Source organism: Naegleria fowleri (assembly GCF_008403515.1).
Source record: "Naegleria fowleri strain ATCC 30894 chromosome Unknown tig28, whole genome shotgun sequence".
Classification (NCBI taxonomy): domain Eukaryota; phylum Heterolobosea; class Eutetramitea; order Acrasida; family Naegleriidae; genus Naegleria; species Naegleria fowleri.
Genome location: NW_025407960.1, coordinates 40,535 through 61,450, shown reverse-complemented (window position 1 = coordinate 61,450; position 20,916 = coordinate 40,535). Strand labels below are relative to the sequence as shown.

The following is a 20,916-nucleotide window of genomic DNA, read 5'->3' as shown; positions in this document are numbered from 1 at the left end:
GATATTGTCATGGACGTGGATTGAGTGAACACTCACCTGTTAATTATTAAATAAAGAATGTACTAATTTATTCAAAGTCTTCCATGTCTTGCTCTTCAGTCTTTGGCTTTTGAGCTCTTCCAGCCTTCAGGATTTCATCAACATAAAGCAATTGAGTGGCAGTAAAGGTAGCAGCCTCTAGTGTTTGTTGCTTTACAATATAATTATCGAAAATACCAGCTTGAATTGGATCAATGGCGTCACCAGAATAAATCTCTAAACCTGCAACTTGTCCCTTTTGATGCTTTTCTTGAAGCTTAATAAGAACGTCTTGTGTGTCGAATCCAGAGTTTTGAGCGAGTGCCTTTGGAATGACCAAAAGAGCCTCAGCAAAACATTTAACTCCTAGCTTAGTTCTTCCTTCCACAGTCTCTGCATACTTCATTAAATGATCATGGAGAGCAATTTCAAAAGCACCTGCACCTGGAATAACAACACCGTCCTCAATGGCATTCTTGACAGCTCTCAATCCATCTCTCACAGCATCCTTCACTTGAGCAATACTGTGCTTATTTGGTCCCTTTAACAAAATAGTACAACTGTGTGGATTCTTGCATCCTTCAATAATTGTATACTTTTCTTCACCAATCACTTGTTCATAAACAAGATCGGCATAACCTAAAGTTTCTGGTGTCAATTCTTCAACACTATTAACAGCCACACCTCCACAAGCCAATGTCAAACGTTCCATGTTTCTTCTTTTGGCTCTTCTCAAAGCAACAATACCAGCCTTGGCAAACATTTCAAGAGAAATTGGATCAATACCCTTTTGGTTAATGACAACAAAATTCTTCGATGGGTCATCACCACAAACTTGATGCTTCAAATCAATAATTTTTTGAACACGTTCATCCACAACTTTTCTTTCTGCGTCAACAAGTTGTTTTCTCTTTTCAGCACTGTTAAGTTGGAACGAAGAATGCACTTCAGACTTTTCATATTCCAAGCCAACATTGCAAGTTAAGATGAAACAATTTTTGGCCTCACGTTTCATGTCTGGATGACGAGCACCGTGATCCAATACCAATCCATTGACATATCTTGTTTCCACGTCCATCTTGTGTTGCATGTGCATGAGTTCAACCATGAACAAGTCAATAGGTTGATTCTCAATTTGGATGCACTTGACAGCATCAACAATAATGTCGGCCATCTTATTTGCAAGTTCAGGATATAACTTGGTTTGGAGAGCTGTTCTGGCAACACTGACCAAAACCTCACGATCAACCTTAATTCTTTGTTTCATTTGTTCCTTGTAACTGTCGAGGAATTTTCTACTCTCGGCCTTTGCCAAATAGAAGCCTTCAATAAGTAATGAAGGATGCAAACCTTCAAGCAAATATCTGTTTGCTTGTTGTAACATTTCACCAATGAGTAAAACTGTCGTTGTTGTTCCGTCTCCAGTAATATCGTCTTGGGCTGTGGCTGTACGGGCAATGAGAGCTGCTGTTGGATGTTGAATTTGCTGTTAAGTTGTTTGTTGTTCAATCATTGAAGATAAAATGTTGTCAATAACAAATACAACGATTATGTGAAAGAGGTAGTACATGTTTGGTCAACCATAATGATGATGTATTTTTTGATGATAGAAGAGTCAAAATTAATAGTGATGATGGTGATGATCATGGATGGGTTTTCAGTTAACATTGGAATCGATTTCCGAGCATATATGGGTATTCACACCAACGAAATTTGAGGGGACATTGGATGACAAAGTAATTTCGTTGTTTCAAATCATATAGACAAGATTGATGAATGGATGACAGAGCCCAAAGATGACGGTTCATGGAATGTTTCAGGTGTTTTCCATTTGTCAAATGATAGATTTCAACACCATGTTTGCAAACAAGGCCAATTGGTATCAAAGAAAGTAGATTCAATCAAATACATACCATTTCGTTGAGAAGAATACTACCATCCTTTGTAATTCTGAGATCACCGGCACCACTCACCAACCTATCATTGGGTGTTGTTGTTATAATATTGAATTTTTGATATCGGAATGATGATGTTGTATCAAACATAAAAATCGGTACAATACAACACACATAGCGAAGGGTTCAAGGACATTTGATGGTTTTCATCATTTGTTGTATACAACAGCAGCAATAGGATATACAAAACAAGAATTTTAGAGTCTCCTTTTTCTAATACTACTACTCGAATGATAAAGAAAATTCAAACATACATTTTGAGAGTACCTCTTGGTCCAATATTAGTCTTCAAGAGATTTTGAATCGAACCCGCTGCGGCAATGTTTATCAGACGGGCCTCTGAAATGTTGGCAGAGTCTGCGTTTGGATTCAGTAATTGCAAGCCACTCATAGTGATGACGAAGAAGTTTCTGGTGTTGAATTATTTTTTTTTAAAACTATTAAATTCTCGGAACGACTTCCGCAATCTGCTGCTGCATACAACCAAGAGTGATGATGAAGGTCAGCAGCACAAGAGGAGCCATTGCAACATCGCAATAATGTAGTACCATCTGAGTGTTAATTTTAAAGTATTTATTTGAAATCGATTGAGAAGTTTAATTATTGGCAACACTTCTTCTCATTGTCACATTGTGAAAATTGTCATATTGTTTACAAGCAATAAGGAGTTTGAAATAGATAATAGGGAGTTGAGCAAAATCTTTTCATGTCTGCTGATCATATGTACGTATGATACTCAGGTCTATTGTAATACATTAAGGGAATCTTACAAGGAGGTGGAACCACTACAGGTCGTAAAAGCAGCTGCAGAATTGAATGAAGATTTCGAAAATGCATGTTGCAGATAGAGTGGATCATTTCCCTTAAATAAATTCACGACATCCTCAGGTTTCGATCGAGCAGGACTTTTCATGGGTAAAAGTCTTTTTCGTTTCGATTTTCTGACATCTCTAGAGAGTGCTGAAAGAGCTTCCAGTCGTTGAACGAGACTGTTCGAAGGATTGACTCCTGATTTTTGTGAGCGAGTATGATGATTCGTAGCATGAGTTTCTGAGAAAGGATTTGTCAGAGACGAATGATCGTTCGTTGTGGCACCATTATGATTTGAAGAGATTATAGAATGGAGAACATAAGGGTAGGAGGTGAGGTTTGAATGTTGGTTGCCAGCTGCAGTATCGTCATCATCTTCCATGTCGTCGTTGAGATCAGTTTTTGCCACTGAAGACGTTTTGTTTCTCTTTTTCAACGATGAAGTAGATTTGAAGCCGTCGTGAGCTGCATCTTTTTCTTCTTCATCGTCACCATTACTCGCTACAGTGCCACGAGAGGTTTCTTCCAATTCCTTACTTGTTCCTCGTTTCATGTTGTGACGTCTCTGTAGAGACATGGCATTTGATGAGCTGCCACCACTGCTACTCGCAGAGGAGGCATAGCCATATAAATTCTCTTCGATAGCTGCTGAGCTTACTTTACTGGTTCCGCTCAATTCCAAGTGTGGCAAAGATAGAGTTGTGGAAGAAGAGGAATGGGAACTCTCACCGTTACCACCTTTTGCTCGTTTCTTGAGTGGCAATCTCATGGGAGACGAGGAGCCAGAATCTCTTTCAGGTTTCACTTGGGTGTCTTCGTTGGAAGATGATGCATTCGAATCGCCATAGTCATCCTCGTCATCGTCATCGCTTGCATGTTGCTGTTTGGAAGTCTTTCCTGCAGCAGCAGTGCTTGATGCTGGAGAGGTTTCATCCTCATCGTACTCGTCATTAATACCATCTTCGTCTTTGACCTGTTCTTCGAGACTATCTTCATCTTCTTCCTCTTCGAGACTATCTTCATCCTCAGCAGCAGCAATTGCCACTGCATTCACATTCTTTTTAGTTGCATTTCGGGTTGATTTCTTTCTCTTCTTTGAGGAGGAGGCTGAATTTGATGCTTTTCTTCTTCTCTTGGAAGAGGAGCCATTTGCCTTTTCACTTCCTCCTTCTTGTTGTTTTCGATGTTTGTACCAAAGTCTGTAGCATCGATCACACAACTCTCCTTGTGCCAATTCTCTCTCAAAGAAGCTGCACAAGACATCCACATTCTTGGGATGCACTTTGTATCGACAACTGAAGATGGTAGGTGGATGAGTTCGGGAACATACCACACACATACGATCGCGAGAGGAGGAGGAGGAAGATTTGTTGGTCATGTGGTGATGATGGAATGATGTGCTGATTAAATTCTTGGGTATGCAAAGAAAGGCTTATTGTAATGAGAAATTGCAATTTGTGTGTTCACAATAATTGAATTGTTCAATCGAACGGTCTCTGCAAAGAAAGATTGGAAATTGTTGCAATTCGTGAATATTAAAACCAAGTAATCCGAGTACAATGCAATAAACAATCAATGGATGAATAGTAGTAGTTGTTGTTCAAGTGTATGTATAAATGTTTGTTATATATGAACAAATAATGTGTTCAACAAGTAAAGCCGAGTAGTAGTAATAGTTGCCGAGTAGAGATGAGATTGGGGGTTTGAATGGATGCAGAATAGATGCCGAATGCACAAGATGATATCAAGGTAGAATTATAATGGTGGTAGTATTATCAGCGTGGGAGTAGTATTGAACAGCAGAATCGGATTGAGAATGGTTGATGGTGGTGATTGTATGAATTGAAGCAGAATTGTGCAGGTATATACCAAGTAAATATTCGCGTTTTTTAAGTAGTGGTCGACCACCAGGGCGAGAGTGAGAGTTGTATCATCATTCGTGTGTTTCATGATGGTTCGCGACGATCAAATTTGGTCGACGAAGAGAGAAGAACATCAATAGCAACAACAACACGCACAAGGAGAATATGGTATTCATGATGAGGGAAGCACATTTGTAAAGTTCAGAAAAGACAAAATTTCATCGTTGTTGATACGATTGCATCATATAAAAGCATATGGAAATGATGAGGCATCATTGATTCGGATTCATTATTGCATTCATTCATCATCGTTATGGAGAGGAGAAATGAATTTTCAACAAGCATTCATTGAATGCATTCATGTGTGATGAATGATGTGTGTTGTTGGGTTTGTCATTGCAACCCAAATTGTAATGATTTTAAAGATGATTCCAAGAGAGGCGACAACAGCACGTGTTTCAATCATCATGGTTATCGAAGGCAGTATATTCATCACCACAAGAGTACGTACGATATATTGAGGGGGAGTTGGTTGGTTTGAATGCACATTATCAAGAGAGGTGATATATGGAAGTGATGACCATATAGATGATTAGAGAAAATGTTTGTTCAGATGAAAGTAACCATATGCATGACACCTTGAATCAAACAGAAACACTTTGATAACACCTACCTAGTGCCTACTTGTGTCCGATCTTATAAGAGAAGCACACCTGCTGATACAAAATCTCAGAGAGAAATGCAGAATGCAGAAAGAATGCTTTTTTTTGTTTTGATGGTTCGAGGTGATGATGATGCATTAACTGAGTGACGAGAGCGTCGGCTCACTCTTAGGAGAGGAGAGAGGAGCAGCAATGTTGTGGCAAAATGCATAATTCCGGATCAATTGAAGGGTGATGAGGTTCTGTTGTGGTTGTTGATGTGTCATTTGAGACCGAAGAGTACTCTCTCTCTCTCTCGAGAGGCGTTGTTGTGGCATGCGGTCAGACCAAATTTCGGAAACTTGGAATTTCAAGGACTTGGTTCTGCGACTCATTTTAGGAGGAATGGCGTGTTTTTGAAGAACATTTCCTGCAACTCTCCTCCTCTTGCATGAGATTTCATGAGCGTTACATGTAACATGGCAATCACCTCCCAATCACTTCTGTGATTTGAATACGACTTTAATGTTAGACATATAATAGTTGCTTGAACATGAACACACAGAAAAACATTTGGATGTATTAGATTACAACATGTTAGTGGGGCATTCATTAGAGAACGGCCATGAACTGCACTCTTGCAACTCATTCTCGTAACACCTACCATAAAAGTAGAGTTTTGCATTTTTGTACGATTGTACCAAAATGGAGAGGACAGAAACTTGGCACTAACATGTTGTAATCTAATACATCCAAATGTACTATTATTACCTGGCAATAATAATATAACTAACCACTAGGATTGAATCCACCATGATTATGATTTATATACAATGATATAGTAATAACAACTTTTTACAAATCATCATTTGATAATCTCGAATATTGTCCTTGTTCACCCATTGTATGACGTGTGGATTTCACAACTGAAATCATTCTCGAAACTCCACAACAACAAATGGGTAATAAACAACACAATAGAATGAAACCACTCACACCAATCCAAGTACCAACAAGAATTTTTTGTTTGGTATATTCATCGAGTTGGTCACCGTTCGATGGATTGGGTTGAGGATTATTGGGTTGAGGTGTTTGCAAAATTGTCTCTAAATGTAATGAATAAACAACAATTAAGGCAATGACAGCGCCTATGGAGAGTAAAATCCAAATAAACCAATGAATGGCACATCCAATGAGATATTTACGAGAAATGCTTGCATTATTCGATCCAAAACAATCGACAATGGATGCAATTCCAATCACACCTGTTAAAATAAAAACTGAAAGTGCAGTGTAAGTGAGAATTGAAAAAACCAAATCATTTCCTTCCAAATGAACATTGTTTTTGACTGTGAGAACAATTTGTGCAATCAAATAGGCAAGTGATGGAAAGAGAAGAATGAGAGAGCCAATCACTACCCCAATAACGGACTTGTCGCAACTTGCTTTTGACATTTTGAGTGTTCGGTTTAGGTTTTGGCAAAGTTTGTTCAGGTGTGATGATATATGAACACAGTCTGACAAGTGTGTAAGGATGATGTGACACAAACGTTCCGTGATGATTCTCAGACTTCAAATAAATATTCAAAAAATTGTTGAATGAAAATACCAATCACCAACAAGGATGAAGTCAACTTCCAAAATTTTCAAATCCTAGCTCGAGTGATGGCCAATGACAAGTGTATTGAATATATTTTTTGTGAAATTGATGTTTTTTAATTACAATCACAAAGGATGATTCTAATCGTCATTAACTGACTCCAAGCTTCATCTTTTCTGTATTGTATAAAAAATGACTCTAGAATTTCAGCCAATCGATAGTGATATTACAACTGGTGCCAGAGAATCCTTGGTTGCAAACACAAACACTGGTAGTAGTCTGTCTTGTGCAAACACCATTACCGCTACATGCATCAGCACCAATCAAGAAATCGCACGCTGGTTGATCGCATTTTGGACCTCCCCACCCTTCTTGACAATCACAAACGTCCGGTCCAATACAGTTTCCATGAGAGCTACACACGACGGAAACACCATTGACGATTGTTCCATTGGTAATTCCAAAACAGCGGAAGGGTCCACAGACGTTTGCAGCGATACAAGACCGATTGCCTCCGCAAACATCAACATCAGTTGCCAAAATTCCATCACAAATGGGTATCTCACAATTGTCACCTGTATAATTGGCCTTACATGAGCAAGTATTGTAGCCAATGCATGAACCCATTTTTGAACAAACAAGTGGATCTGTTGCGCCATAACCGTAGCATATTGGGACCGAGCAATTAAGTCCAGTCATTGTTGGAGAACAGTCACAAGTATCTTCCGCAATACATGCTCCATTTCCTGAACACACAAGAGGGTTAGATGCATCAATAGAGAAGCATTTAACGGAAGGTCCCTGATTTAGTGGACGAGCGAAGCATTCACATTGATCCAAGTCTGTGCATGATCCATAGGTATAATTTGCGCAGATATTGTTCAGCTTGATGGAGAGAGCTGCTACCTCAATCCACTTGGATGGAGTTGACTTGGAAGCATACAAAATATAGGGTCCATAGAAATTGGTACTTCTAATACTTGTTCCAATCATGTAAATGGAGTCGCTGGTTGTCAACATTTTCACTGAAGTTGATAAATAATATCTAGAAATAGTATTGGCAGTGTCATTGTTCCAAGTTAGGATTGAATTTCTATTGACCGTATAGATTTGTTTGCTAGGATATGAGCTTAATTTGTTCAATCCACCGTATATGTAATACATATTTGATATTGAATCGTAATACACATGTGCAGAATGAAGAGAGACAGGAATTTTAGCATCAAAAACCTCTTCCCAATTTGTAAGATTGTTCAACGGAGCCCTCATGATTCGATTGGATACTACTGATGCTTCACTGGGATCGGTGTCTGTTGTTGTATTGAAATGATACATCTTAGTAATTCCTCCCATAATGTACAAGTAGGTGTCATCATATAGGGTCATTCCTGAGGCCACAGCGAATGGAAGTGTGGCGTTCACCAGTTCCCACCCATTCGTCATGTCATAGTAAGGAGATCTATAGATGATATTAGAGAGCTCGTGATCTAAAAAGCCTCCAAACATGTACACATATTCATCACTTTTGAAGATGTGAGTATTGTAAATAGAGCGTTGAATGGGGCTCAACAATCTCAAGGATAAAGATGGATATGGTGGCCCGAATAGCGAAGCAGTAGTACTAGATGCTTGATCTAGTTGCCACATTTGTGGTATCTCTTGGGTCCATTGAATGGTGTCGGTATTGAGAGGGATAGGGGACGAGTACAAGGCGAACTCGAGACCTGGTCTTGCAAATACAGTGGGTTGACCCTGTGCCATGATGTATGCTTTAGAGCCAAAAGCAAAATAAGGATTTACACGTTGAGGCCATGGAAGATACATGAATGAGTATAAATTTTCTTGCGTGAATGTATTGAGTGTTGAGGAGATGGTTCTAAACAATGGAGAAGCGCCTAAATCACTTCCTACATAGAGAATATCACCACTTCTCAAGTACAACATCGTGCTCGTTTCGGTGAAAGCTATGTCAATAATTCTACTCGCTTGAATGGAGGGTATTCTGCCAGGTACTAATTGATCTGTTCCGTCACCTCGCCCGGTCTGCATGAAATCATTTCTTCCCCAAGAGTATATGGCATTATTGGTACATGATGCAAACGAAACAAAGTGCTTGGTGAAAATATCTTTGACCGTGCACGAAGACATGTTTACCTTAATCGGCATGAATTGATCAGTTCTTGATCCAATTCCCAATTGACCATATGCATTGTCTCCCCATGCATGAATTTCATTATCAGCTGTAAGAACCATGGCATGCTCGCTTCCACACACAATCTTTTTAATTGTCTTTCCAGAAAGAGATCCTGTCTGAGCGACTTGAACCGGTTGTGACGCATTTAACGAATATAATATATTTCCCAATTGCCCATTTAAATTCGATCCAAATGATACGAGAATGTTGTCATTGGTGAGGGCTAGAACAAATTTAGAGCCAGCACAAACTTGTTTCACTTTCTTTCCTCTCAAAATTCCATTCACCGATACAGGTCGAACTTTGTTTTCCATGGTGCCATCTCCCAATTGCCCCACATCATTTCCTCCCCACGCCCATAACATTCCTTTTTGATCAATAGCATATGAGCTTTCTGCTCCAGCCGCAATTCTGTCAACTCTCCTCCACAAAAATCCTCGAACAACTGAGGCTCCAACTTGAGGTGCGCAATTTCCATTGCCCAGTTGACAATTTACATTTTTACCGAAACTGTACAAGCCCATATCTGTGAGAACGAGAGTGGTTCTGTATCTTGTGTCTACTTGAAGAATGGTTGCATTGGAAGGAATTCCCTCAACCGGAAAGATGTAAGCCAACCCTGGAGAAGTGTTGCTACGTCCCAAATTATTTTCATTGGAGACTCCAGTGGTATAGAGCTTTCCATTGGGCAGCACAATCGCCACATGCGAGTTGCCGCCTGCGATGTAATTAACAATGGGAGGAGTTATACTGATTGACTTGATTCCAATATCTTGAGCTAAAGTATAGGGAACATTGTCAAAGTTTGAGGTGTCACCTGAATATTCTGTAAAACTTTGATAGAGCGATTGTGGCTGAGAGAGGGTCTTTTTTAGTTGTTGCACAGTCAATATTCACACCGATTTCCAACATCAAACATTCAAGACAAACATGTCGAATATGAAATTTAACAGCAACAACAAATGGTCCGCATCAAATTTTCAAAGAAGGACAAGTTTGGACATTCACAAAATGCCACAACAACGAAAAATACTTACTGCCGATATTTGCTTAATGCTACTTGTTTGAATATCCATTTGTTTTAAAATCATTGCTCGCAGATTGGTCAAATAATCCATGAGTTGCGTGTTGTATAGAAGCTGGCTCTTTTTCATGGTGAGCATGTTGTCCACATGGGATGGATCAATATTCCAACTCTGAAGAGACTGCAAGAACACAGGAATAGTTGTAAACGTGGTAATAGTATTAATAATGGTAGTGAGATAATCGATCATGTTTCGAGTGAGAGGTATTTGTTGTGAGTCAATTTCATTCAGTGCTTGTTTGTATTGCTCTCGTCTTGAAAAGGTTTCTATCATCGTTGTGAACGCTGTTGGTGTTTGTTGTGCCGATAACAGCTCTATACCCATCAGAAGAACACAAACGGAGAGACTGATCAATGTAAGTAATAACATCGTATTTGCTATCCTTGCTTTGGTTGATGTGGTTGTCCGCACACTACCGTATAAAAATGATCGTTTTTTCCTCATTCTCTCTAAATGTTATTATTATTATTATTGAATAGTGGTGAGAGAGATTATAATGTTGTTATTATTATTCGATATTAGGCCAACGATGATGATGATTGTTAATGACCTCACACCAACAAATTCGAGCCTAGCCTTAACTTTTGCCGTGCTTTTTTTTCTGTAAATGCGAAGCGGCAAGCTGTAAACCGCTTAACATTTACAGAAGAAAAAAAAGCACAACTTGAGGCCAAAGTTATCAAATTGCCAACCGACATCAACAAAAATCGGTGATTGAATCTTCTTTCATCATCGTTGGCCTAATATCAAATAATAATAACAATAATAATAATCATATAAAAGAAAGATGAGGAAAAATAGCTCTAGCCTTATTAACATCACGATAACCATGTGTGTTTTGTCGTGCTTGTTCCTTAGTTTTTCATTGATGGTTGCTTTGGTGTACTGCGTAGGTATGTATCATTTTCACTGAATAGGCTGTCTCTCATTCTGAGAGTTCCTCCCACATATTTAATGAATCCGACTTTTTTGTGCTGCTTTTGGTTGGTGATTTTTGCACATTCTCATCATTTACACGCATATATTCACTCCTTTTATTACCTGTATTACCATAATGTAATCATTGATTCACTGATCAGTGCCTAACGAAATAACAAATGAAAAAATCGACGAATTACGAAACAAAATGCAGAGAAGAAAGAACTATCTCGATGTGAAAACGATGTATGTGCAACAAAAAGCAGATATGGATGCAACAGGAAAGAAGAAGAAGCTATTTGACAGTAAAAACTGTATAGAGTTTGCAGGAAATTACATTTGGGAATCTCATGTAGCTAAGAGTGATTTTGACTCACTACTTCAAACCAAGCAAACACAACTTCAAAATTTCTTGAGTCTTTATCTGGAAACTGATAATATCATTACTATGGTCCAAAACTCTGCAGACTACTTGATCCAGGATGTGACCAACTATGTGAGGGTAAGTAATTTATTCCATCTTATCAATTAATTTATGATTTGGAATTAATACATTGACAAAATTCCTTGCTCATGTTTATAATATGGTCTACATTCCCATTCGGCCTTCATTTTCTCTCTGGCAAATAGAATCACACAGTGAAAGCCTATACGGCAGAAGAATACACGGAGGGAGATATGAACGCCACTTTAGCAGCTGCTCTGAACTTTACAGTAACCGAAGGCACCCTCCCAACTGTTCAAAACTCTCAACTTGTGAGAAGAATTAGAAATCGTATTGCTGTTGGACAATATCATGCTGTTTTTATGCTTGCTAATGGAAAACTCTATTCAACAGGAGTCAGTCAACAATTCAATCTTGGAAGATCAAGCGATACTCCAGATCTTAATTTTACACAGCCCGTGGAGGGACTTGAAAACCGGACTATTTTACAGTTTCATACTAATCTTTTACACACGTTGGTTCTAACAGATGATGGTGTATACTCTTTCGGAGACAACGACAAGTGTCAGCTTGGAAACGGCAAAACTAGCGACTCTAAAAAGGCAATTAAGGTCATGGGTTTTGCATGGAACAATATTTCTCAAATCGCAGCTGGACACACTGCCTCGTATGCCATCGATACGAACGGTAAAGTGTGGGCCTGGGGAGACAATAGCTTTGGTCAGTTAGGAGATCGAACAGGAGGAGCAAAAGCTAGACCATTTCCCATGTTTTACAACGGTACTTTTTACGGGAAAAAAGCTCTGAGAGTTTGTGGAGGTTATGACTATGGTGCTGTTCTTTCTACAGATGGCGAGTTGTTCACTTTTGGCAGTAACTCGCAAGGACAACTTGGAATTCCAACTACCACTACTAAAACCATTGAACCTGTGCGTATTCCACTCGTTGGTGCTTTGTCAAGCTCTCCAGTGATTGACATTCAATGCGGATATCAACACGTTGTGGCTCTTCTATTGAACGGCGATGTAGTAACTTGGGGACTCAACTCGAACTATCAGCTCGGAGATGGTACAATAACGTCCCGATATACTCCACAAAAATTGATTTTCCCTGCATATTGCAATGCATCAACTATTGCAGCTGGATGGCATACAAACTTTGCCACATGTGAAAATAATGACGTGTATGTTTGGGGATGGAACTCGAACGGAGAAGCTGGGTTAGGACACAAAAATCCAATCACCACACCTTTAAAACACACCTACAACTTTGATGGAAAGGTGTTGGAAATTGCCTCAAGTCGTTTTCATACGTTTGCTATTACCTCAGACGGTAAATATCATGGAACAGGTGTGAATGACGTGAAAAACGTTTTCTTCAGAGGCAATACTTTGACAACGTCATTCCAAGTCGTTGATAATTATCTCAAGCATACCATACCATGGCAGCTAAGAAAGATGCCATACTTTGAAGCAGCTGATCGTATTTATGCTCTTATTGCGGATGGAATGCCACCAACGCGACCTCAAAACGGTTTCAACATGTATTATAAGAATAGAAATGAAACTGAAAAATCGTGGCGGCTGGTTGAGTATAACCCAGAAACAAATTCAGGCTTTCCGGTCTCTATCTATAGCAGTCATTTCCTCAAGCTTGATGAATATGTTTACTTTTTTGGTGGTTTTATAAACGATCATGTCTCAGACAAAATTTATAGAGCATCCTTTGCAGACGTTGAAACCACATGGGAGCAACTCAATTACACCCTGCCCTACAAAGTAGCAGGAGGTATGACCTACATTGTGAATGAATATTTTTATATTTTTGGTGGTATAGTTTCAATGTACAATGAGAACGACGGAAGCTATAACGAGAAAGCAACAAATACCATTCTGAGGGCACCACTGTCCAACATTTCTGACTGGTCTGTGTACAATAATCGATTACTTCCAGCCACTCTTCATAGTGGCCATATTGGAGTTGTGTGGCCTCATTTGTACATATTTGGAGGATGTCAAAATGTCTTCAAGTGTGATATGAACATTTTTAGAGCTCTTCTTGTTGACGTTGGCACATGGGAAATGACCTTTGGTTTACTGCCTCATTTCTATGGTAACGCTGTTCTTGTCCAAACAAATGATTACATGTATTTGTTTGGAGGATTTGCCGATCCAGAAAGACCAGGAGGTAGATTTATTGCACGAGGATCCAAGCAAGATATTGTGGGTTCCTGGATGGCGATTCCTGATTTGATTCCTGACTTTATGGCCTCTGCAGGTGCATTGTCAGGAAATCATATTGTGTTGGTGGGTTATGATTTTAGACAGAATCATCATTTGGATGTGGATAGCGACAGAGTTGGTGAAACCATTGAAATTCAAGGAGAATAAATTATTATTTGACCCTTTAAGCTCTGCGTTGTGTTCTGCGTTGTGTTCGAACATTTGCTTGATTTGTGGAAATAAAACTTTGACATTCACTCTGAAACGATATGAGAGATTAAGACCTCTTTGTTTTTAAGTTCATATATCAGAGTAAATTAATTTAATTGATGTTGAATGTGGTGCTGATAGGGATTGATTTTCCTTCTTTGAATATGTCGCTGACCAATATTAAAAATTGTATCATTTGAGAGACCTAGTTTTGTACAAAGTTTGAACCCATAGTTTGCCCACCTTGATTATCAACTTTGTTATAGTGATTTGCAAATTGATTTTCTTAAATGTTCAATACAGGAGGTGAAACGTTCTATTGTAATTCTTATTTAGAACCTGGCAATAATGACTCAAAATAGTACAGGAAATGATTTGAGGGAACATGTGGCATTCTTTGGAAGAAGTCAAACGGCACATATCAGAGAAAATGTTTCTGTTTTGTTGGATGCAACTCTCATTTAAATATAAATGTACTAACACATGTTTTTCATCCATTATTAATACACATTTATTTGAAAATATATACCTTTCCGCTGTCGGACACTGAATTCACAGTTGCTTTCACTCCACTGGATGCAATAGTTTGACCGTCCAACGAAAGACCAACTGCATATCCAAAGCTTTCATCTGACTTGGAGCTATTGGGAACAATTCTTTGATGTTGCACCCACTCTTTTCCATCCACTTGTCGGAACACATAAACAGCTCCTGTAAGGGTCCGGTCTAAATGCGATCTGGTATGTGCACCGACCACAATAACCTCTGATTCAGCTGACATGACCACATTACATCCGAATCGGTCTCCCGTGACACTATCATTGGCCCATAGTCTTTGAGTGAGAGTGTATTGTTTTGCTTGACCAAGTTTTTGGAAAACATAAACTGACCCAGCAACGTCAGTGGCATTCAATGAATCCTCGCAAGAACCAATTGCAATGGTACTTCCTCCCTTTGAAACTGCAATTGAGCTTCCAAACTTGTATACTCCTTTGAGGTCAGAAGGAAGAATTTTTTGCTGTTGCGACCACACAGTACTGTTACCCTTAGAGAAGACATAAACCGCTCCTTGTCCGTTGTTCTTGAACTTGGCTCCAACAACCAACACGCTTGTATCTACAGAGAATTTAACAGAAGTTCCAAATTGATATTCAGGGTCTGTGCAAGAAAGCATTGTTAGGTAACTCCAGGTTGTGCCCGATTTTGAATACAAGTACACATATCCCTCTCGGTTGTTAGGTGCTCCAACGGCAAGTAATGAAGAGTCGGAGGAAAGAGCAACAGAATATCCAAATTGGTCATTGTATTGCTGAACGCTTGCTATCGATAAGGTGGCAGTCAGACAGTCAGCTTGTCGATTGTACCAATCATTTGAGTAGAGGCTTTTGGTGAACACTGAAACACATCCTCGGGATCCATACTTTGGTGCCCCAATGGCAATGGTTGTACCTTCACCTGACAATGAAATGGATTGAATTCCATTGAACGACGTTGTGTACCCAACAATGGTTCCCCAGGGGTTTGTTACAAAATCCTTTCCGGTAATGGTATGCTGAAGAGTATAGCTCGACGCTGCACTACTTCTATAGTAAATGTAAACGGAGCTCATATATTTTGCCACAGCCAGATAGGAACCATCATTGCTCATTGCTATCGAGGTACCGAATCTATTGAAGGTGCCATCATTGTCCGTGGTTGAGAGAATTTGTTTTTCAACAAAATCACCTCTCACTTCCACATTCAAAGACAAGATGAACAAAAGTGTCGTCATGAAGAGTGCCATCAAAACGGATCGACTCATGATGAAGCATCGTGTGGTAGTTGTTGTTGTTGTGGCTGCTGATGATCGTCGAAGGTGAAAGATGGAGTAGCCTTCTCTCATTAAGGCTGGCCTCATTTTTTTTAATGAAAATATTCAACAGTAAACAGTACTGTAAAAGGTGTGAGGTCAAATCGCCTTTATTTAAATCAACACTTTGAACAAGAGCAGCAAATTCGAACGAATCACACATCTTGCAAGCTTCGTTAAACACTCAGTGAGTGTGGAAGTCAGGGGAAAGGACTCCACGCCACTTTTCAAGTGGTTCTTAATTAAGAATGGTATGAGTTCACTGCGTTGCTCCGACAACCCTTTCCGACACGCCTTGACCAAAAAATATTTGAAAATGACGATACGACCCTCGAAAATACAAGCTCAATAATTTGAAAACCTTCAAAGACAGCAATTGGTGTTTTGCACTTGTGGTTGTTTGAAAAGTTCTCACTACGGATCTAACGCAACAACACCCAATATGGATTGAGGAGCTTGGTTCTCGCTCCTTATATCAAGTGGTTTTGGCATGAATAGAAAATAATTTTTTGTTTGTTTGGACCATACACCTGATTTTAAAGAGTCTCTTTACCTCAGTCACACGACGACGTTGGTTTGACATTAAAAATTCCACATATAGAGAGTCTTCATGTTGCAAGGATTTCCTTTCGATTCAGGACCACACAGCGGCTGAACATGTGATAATATAACACAGTGATGTTATTCAACAATGTATCAAATTATATTTCAAGTAATTATTGCGGTCAACAACAAGTAAAACAGAGAGAGTTAATTTCTGTCTCTCAAAATACATTTCGAGAAGTAGAGTCTTTTTAGTGAGGTGGATGCCGAGAATCATATGATTCTTTGATTCTTTCTCACACCTTACCAGACTCAGCATCACTCGTTGACTTTTTGGTTGAAGAGTCTCTCTTTGATACGAAAGAATCTTTTGGAATGAGGATTCTTTCGCTTGTTTGTCAGGTGACATCTGTTAAAAAAAACTCGATCAGGACACAACCTTCTCACCACTCACCACCACATCAACAACGTCGTTTACAAGAGGATCCTTTTATCAAAAGAATCTTTTTTCTTGAATACAATTATTATTGGTGGGAGAGTTTCTTGTTGCACACATCATCAAACATAACAGTAGCAAGTGAGAAGAATTGTAGTCTCTTCTGATCATTGTCATTGGACTACTACTATCATCACATTGTGCAAACGTCTCTCCAAATATTATTACTTCACGAGAATCCATTTGTTGACGTTTGGCATTTCCCTTGTTCTCCGATACTGTGTTTCCCAAGAAGAAGAACAAACACATCACGAGTTGTACAACACAACCCCAACAACAACAACAACAACAAACATCATCACCAATCTCTTTGATAAATTATTTTATATCATCATCACTGAATGACAAAAAGTCCAACCCTTGTGGATTTGAATAGTTGTTCTTCCTCATCTTCATCTTCAACCTTCATGTTTCCATCACCGACCACTCCAACAACAACAACAACAACAACGAATGCCATACGTACAGAAAGCTTGAATGAAACGACTCTAACCAATCATAATATGATGATTGATCAACAACAACAACAACAACAACCTTCAACGAATCCTTCACCTACCAATAATAGCCATCCTCGTACGCACCCTCATCATCCTCCTCCTCCTCCTCCTGCTAGCAATCATCCTAACAACAACAACACAATGCCCAAACCTTCTCTCTCATCTTCATCACCACCTCTCAATTACTCCATTCTCGTAGGTCCTCCCATCATTTCAGCACAAGCTGTTGCGAATGGCTGTAAATCATGTTATACACGACCTCCTCATCTCAAAGCCAAATGTTGTGGTCCTGGAAAAGCCAAATTATTCAAGAAGAAGTCCAAGATTTTGAGTGTTGTGGTTTCATCAGCAACGACAAGTATGGAAGGAATGGCCACCAACACAACAATGAATCATGAGGAGGATGACTCATCTGAAGAACAACAAGAAAGCCACCACCACCACCACCACCTCACACTGCTCATGAATGAGGTCACAACGACGTCGTCGATGGACCAACACCAACAACACCAACAACAAGAACATTTAGAAGAGGATTCTAATGTTGTTTCCACCACCACCAGTAGCACCACAATAACGTCGTTGTCGAAGAACCATCCAGGTACTGTTTTGAGATCCTCCCAACAATCTCCTCCTTCCTATATTCATTTGCTTGAAAAGAAGAACCAGCACCACCAGCACCAGCACTCTACAAAGAGGTCCAACCCTCTTCTCACTCAGGAAGAATTGTTCTCCTCTCCACTACTTCCAACATCATCAGAATCATCCTTCTCCACTAATACTACTTCAAGTACAACTCCATCCACTCCTTCCCTTCTTGTTTCAACGATGGATACTAATAATACGAACAACTATAACCAACAACAACAACAAGGACCACCACTTTCTACTACTTGCAGTATCGATGTAACCATACATCATGATGGAATTGAAAAACCTTCTCGTATGAGATCGGTCTTGAGTGGTTTGTTGCAACGAAAGAATCGATTATTGGTTTCTTTTGGTTTTGGGAGTGCCCAGAATGATCCTACGAATAGTAATAGTACGACGAGTAGCAATAGTAGCACTCGTGGAGAACCATTCAACAACAATAACAACTCAGATCACAACAACCACACCACGAAATAATGATGTTTCTTCTTTCACTAAAAGGCAATTTGATTTATTTTAATTTGGAGAAAATGTTGTTTTCGTCAAGAATTTGGAATTTTGACATGAATTCACTTGAAAGAAGACCAATCACGGAATCTGATTACTTGGAATCCATTAGGCAACAAGGTCCAATTCAGAAGATCATTGAGAATGATCAAGTCGTTGAATGATTCAACAATTCAATGAATGAATAAACAATACGCAACGTAATAGATCGTTTGTGCACATTCAGTGATATCGTTGCTCGACAAACATTTACGCAAATGTAAATGACACCTGACAGTCTGCTCCCATCATCAAAAAAATATTTCAAGATCAGTTTCATTCCAAGCTACTGCTCATCACGGCGAAGACAAATCAAAATTCTTCTCGCCATCAACATCATCTCTACAAATTTTGAAACGGGTCGTTCATACAACCTTTCATTACAACATCAAGAACATCTTCTTTGTCAACTCGACTCGTACCAACTTGACTCGAATCCATCACTACTACCACCATTAATTCGGACCTACAACGACAACAACTCTCAAGAATTCTCTCATTGAGTGTGTTTTAACCATCACAACGACAACAACTGAGAATATCAACAAAACTACTACATTCTCTAATACGAACGAACAAAGGAACAAAGGAACTCTAAAGAACAACTTCATCCTAGCAAAAACACTTTGTCCTTCTTCAACTCGGCTATATTCACAAGAAGAATCATCATCTCTTTCAACAAGAGACCAAGAACTACCTGTCATCTCTTTCAACAACAGAAACACTTTCATCATCAACATCAACAACAAGAACAACAAAAATGGGTGGCATGGTGAGTAAAGCAGATCCAAAAACAAGTACAGAAACTTCAAAACCAACAAAACCCAAAGCACGATCCTCACAAAATAATAATGGCATGACCGATGAAGAATGTGTCATTAACAAACTCAAAAAAGGAAACAAACAAGCTCAAAACATGCCAGAAGAAGAATTAAAAGAATGGGCTCGTTCTCTCTGTGATCATAAAGAATTGAAAGAATGGTATTTGAATCCAGAATTTGCCACCACTGTGGAACAATTTGAAAAATTAGAGAAAGTCAATGCAGCTGCACTTTCAAAGAAGAATGAAGGATCAAATCTATTTGCAAGTACAAGTGAATCAGTAGTGAATGATAAACCAAATGGTGGTGATGCTTTCAATTTGGATGACATTGATTTTGATTTGGATGAAATTAGAAAAGATGCTGCTTTACCTTACATGCAAGTGGGTAAAAAGATCAAAATTAAATTGATTATTGCAGAGATTTGTAAGAGTGACACTCAGAAAGCACTTCGAAAAATGTTGAGTCCAATTTTGACAAAATTAGATTATCAACAACAGTTTGGAATGTTTCATTCAGCTCTTGTGGTTGGTCCATGGTATTTGGAGGTAGGTTTGAGATATATTCAGACTTTTAACTGTCCTAATTCACTTTTATAATGATTTTTGATTCAATTTTTTACACAAACCCACACATCCAATTCCACTCTTAATGATTGCTGATTCCCGTCCTAATTCACTTTTAATTTCAACGTTTCTTTCTCTAATTTCACACTGATTTGTTGTACTTTTAATCAACACTTTCATCACAGTGGAATAACTCATCACTTTGCATTCCTAGAAAATGTTACAGTAATGCAGCCATGATTGCAGCTGATTTAGAATTTAAAGGAATGGCGACATTTGATTTGGACGAAACAATTGAGAGAATCAGTAAAGTCATTATTGACTGGAATGTGAATAGAGATTATGATCAACATAAAGCAAATTGCCAACAATTTGTGGATGAGCTTTGTAAAGCTTTAGAAATTCCAATTCACTTTGAAGGTGTTTTGGGTGACTATTTGAATAATTTGAGAACGAAGGGAGTGTGTGAAATATTTTTCCCTGTCAATGATAATATGAAAGAACAATTTGGAATCAGAGAATCTAAAGTTCATTTCAATACTCATGCTGAGTTGGACAAATTTGTGAAAGAGTTGCTCGAGAAGAATCCAATGTTTGAACAAGACAATAATTTGGACTGGAATTTACTGAAGAGTTTCGATCGTGCGTTTTGGTTACGTCATTACCGTCACCCAGATGATCCTACCTATCAACCTCACAATTGTGCCAGTGATGGTTGTCCATTTGGTGATCCTTCAGTCACTGCAAGTTTTAAGAAGGAGTGGTTTTAACATGCACATGGACAAACCAAATTTTTGTACTTTAACCTGTGTAAATGAAAATTCGATAATTCTTTCCAATTTTTATTATAAAAGAAGGAGAAACTCTGTGGTGTTTCAAAATCAAACTCAGAGTAACTATGACTATTTTGGTACAATTCATCAAAGAAGGAGGGGTGCATATAGAACAGAACGTTCTATGCATGCACTCATTATGATGAGTGGG

General features: G+C 38.8%; 8 protein-coding genes across 8 annotated transcripts; 3 read left to right on the top strand and 5 right to left on the bottom strand.

Moving 5' to 3' along the window:
- Window positions 1-67: 67 nt before the first annotated feature.
- Window positions 68-2,364, bottom strand: FDP41_001835 (uncharacterized protein; the record flags this gene model as incomplete). Its single annotated transcript, XM_044704963.1, has 3 exons — window positions 68-1,504; window positions 1,932-1,995; window positions 2,228-2,364. The coding sequence occupies 3 exons, from the start codon at window positions 2,362-2,364 to the stop codon at window positions 68-70; spliced, it is 1,638 nt and encodes a 545-aa protein (XP_044563478.1).
- Window positions 2,365-2,739: 375 nt separating this feature from the next.
- On the bottom strand, window positions 2,740-4,161 carry FDP41_001834 (uncharacterized protein; the record flags this gene model as incomplete). Its single annotated transcript, XM_044704962.1, has 1 exon — window positions 2,740-4,161. One exon carries the CDS (start codon window positions 4,159-4,161, stop codon window positions 2,740-2,742), a length of 1,422 nt encoding a protein of 473 aa, XP_044563477.1.
- A 1,980-nt stretch (window positions 4,162-6,141) lies between these two features.
- FDP41_001833 (uncharacterized protein) lies at window positions 6,142-6,741 on the bottom strand (the record flags this gene model as incomplete). Its single annotated transcript, XM_044704961.1, has 1 exon — window positions 6,142-6,741. The coding sequence occupies one exon, from the start codon at window positions 6,739-6,741 to the stop codon at window positions 6,142-6,144; it is 600 nt and encodes a 199-aa protein (XP_044563476.1).
- A 343-nt stretch (window positions 6,742-7,084) lies between these two features.
- On the bottom strand, window positions 7,085-10,438 carry FDP41_001832 (uncharacterized protein; the record flags this gene model as incomplete). The annotated part of the gene is made up of 2 exons (XM_044704960.1): window positions 7,085-9,946; window positions 10,118-10,438. The coding sequence occupies 2 exons, from the start codon at window positions 10,436-10,438 to the stop codon at window positions 7,085-7,087; spliced, it is 3,183 nt and encodes a 1,060-aa protein (XP_044563475.1).
- An 853-nt stretch (window positions 10,439-11,291) lies between these two features.
- FDP41_001831 (uncharacterized protein) lies at window positions 11,292-13,918 on the top strand (the record flags this gene model as incomplete). Its single annotated transcript, XM_044704959.1, has 2 exons — window positions 11,292-11,585; window positions 11,714-13,918. 2 exons carry the CDS (start codon window positions 11,292-11,294, stop codon window positions 13,916-13,918), a joined length of 2,499 nt encoding a protein of 832 aa, XP_044563474.1.
- Window positions 13,919-14,471: 553 nt separating this feature from the next.
- Window positions 14,472-15,857, bottom strand: FDP41_001830 (uncharacterized protein; the record flags this gene model as incomplete). Its single annotated transcript, XM_044704958.1, has 1 exon — window positions 14,472-15,857. One exon carries the CDS (start codon window positions 15,855-15,857, stop codon window positions 14,472-14,474), a length of 1,386 nt encoding a protein of 461 aa, XP_044563473.1.
- Window positions 15,858-17,189: 1,332 nt separating this feature from the next.
- FDP41_001829 (uncharacterized protein) lies at window positions 17,190-18,476 on the top strand (the record flags this gene model as incomplete). Its single annotated transcript, XM_044704956.1, has 1 exon — window positions 17,190-18,476. The coding sequence occupies one exon, from the start codon at window positions 17,190-17,192 to the stop codon at window positions 18,474-18,476; it is 1,287 nt and encodes a 428-aa protein (XP_044563472.1).
- An 829-nt stretch (window positions 18,477-19,305) lies between these two features.
- On the top strand, window positions 19,306-20,702 carry FDP41_001828 (uncharacterized protein; the record flags this gene model as incomplete). The annotated part of the gene is made up of 2 exons (XM_044704955.1): window positions 19,306-19,914; window positions 20,118-20,702. The coding sequence occupies 2 exons, from the start codon at window positions 19,306-19,308 to the stop codon at window positions 20,700-20,702; spliced, it is 1,194 nt and encodes a 397-aa protein (XP_044563471.1).
- Window positions 20,703-20,916: the final 214 nt, after the last annotated feature.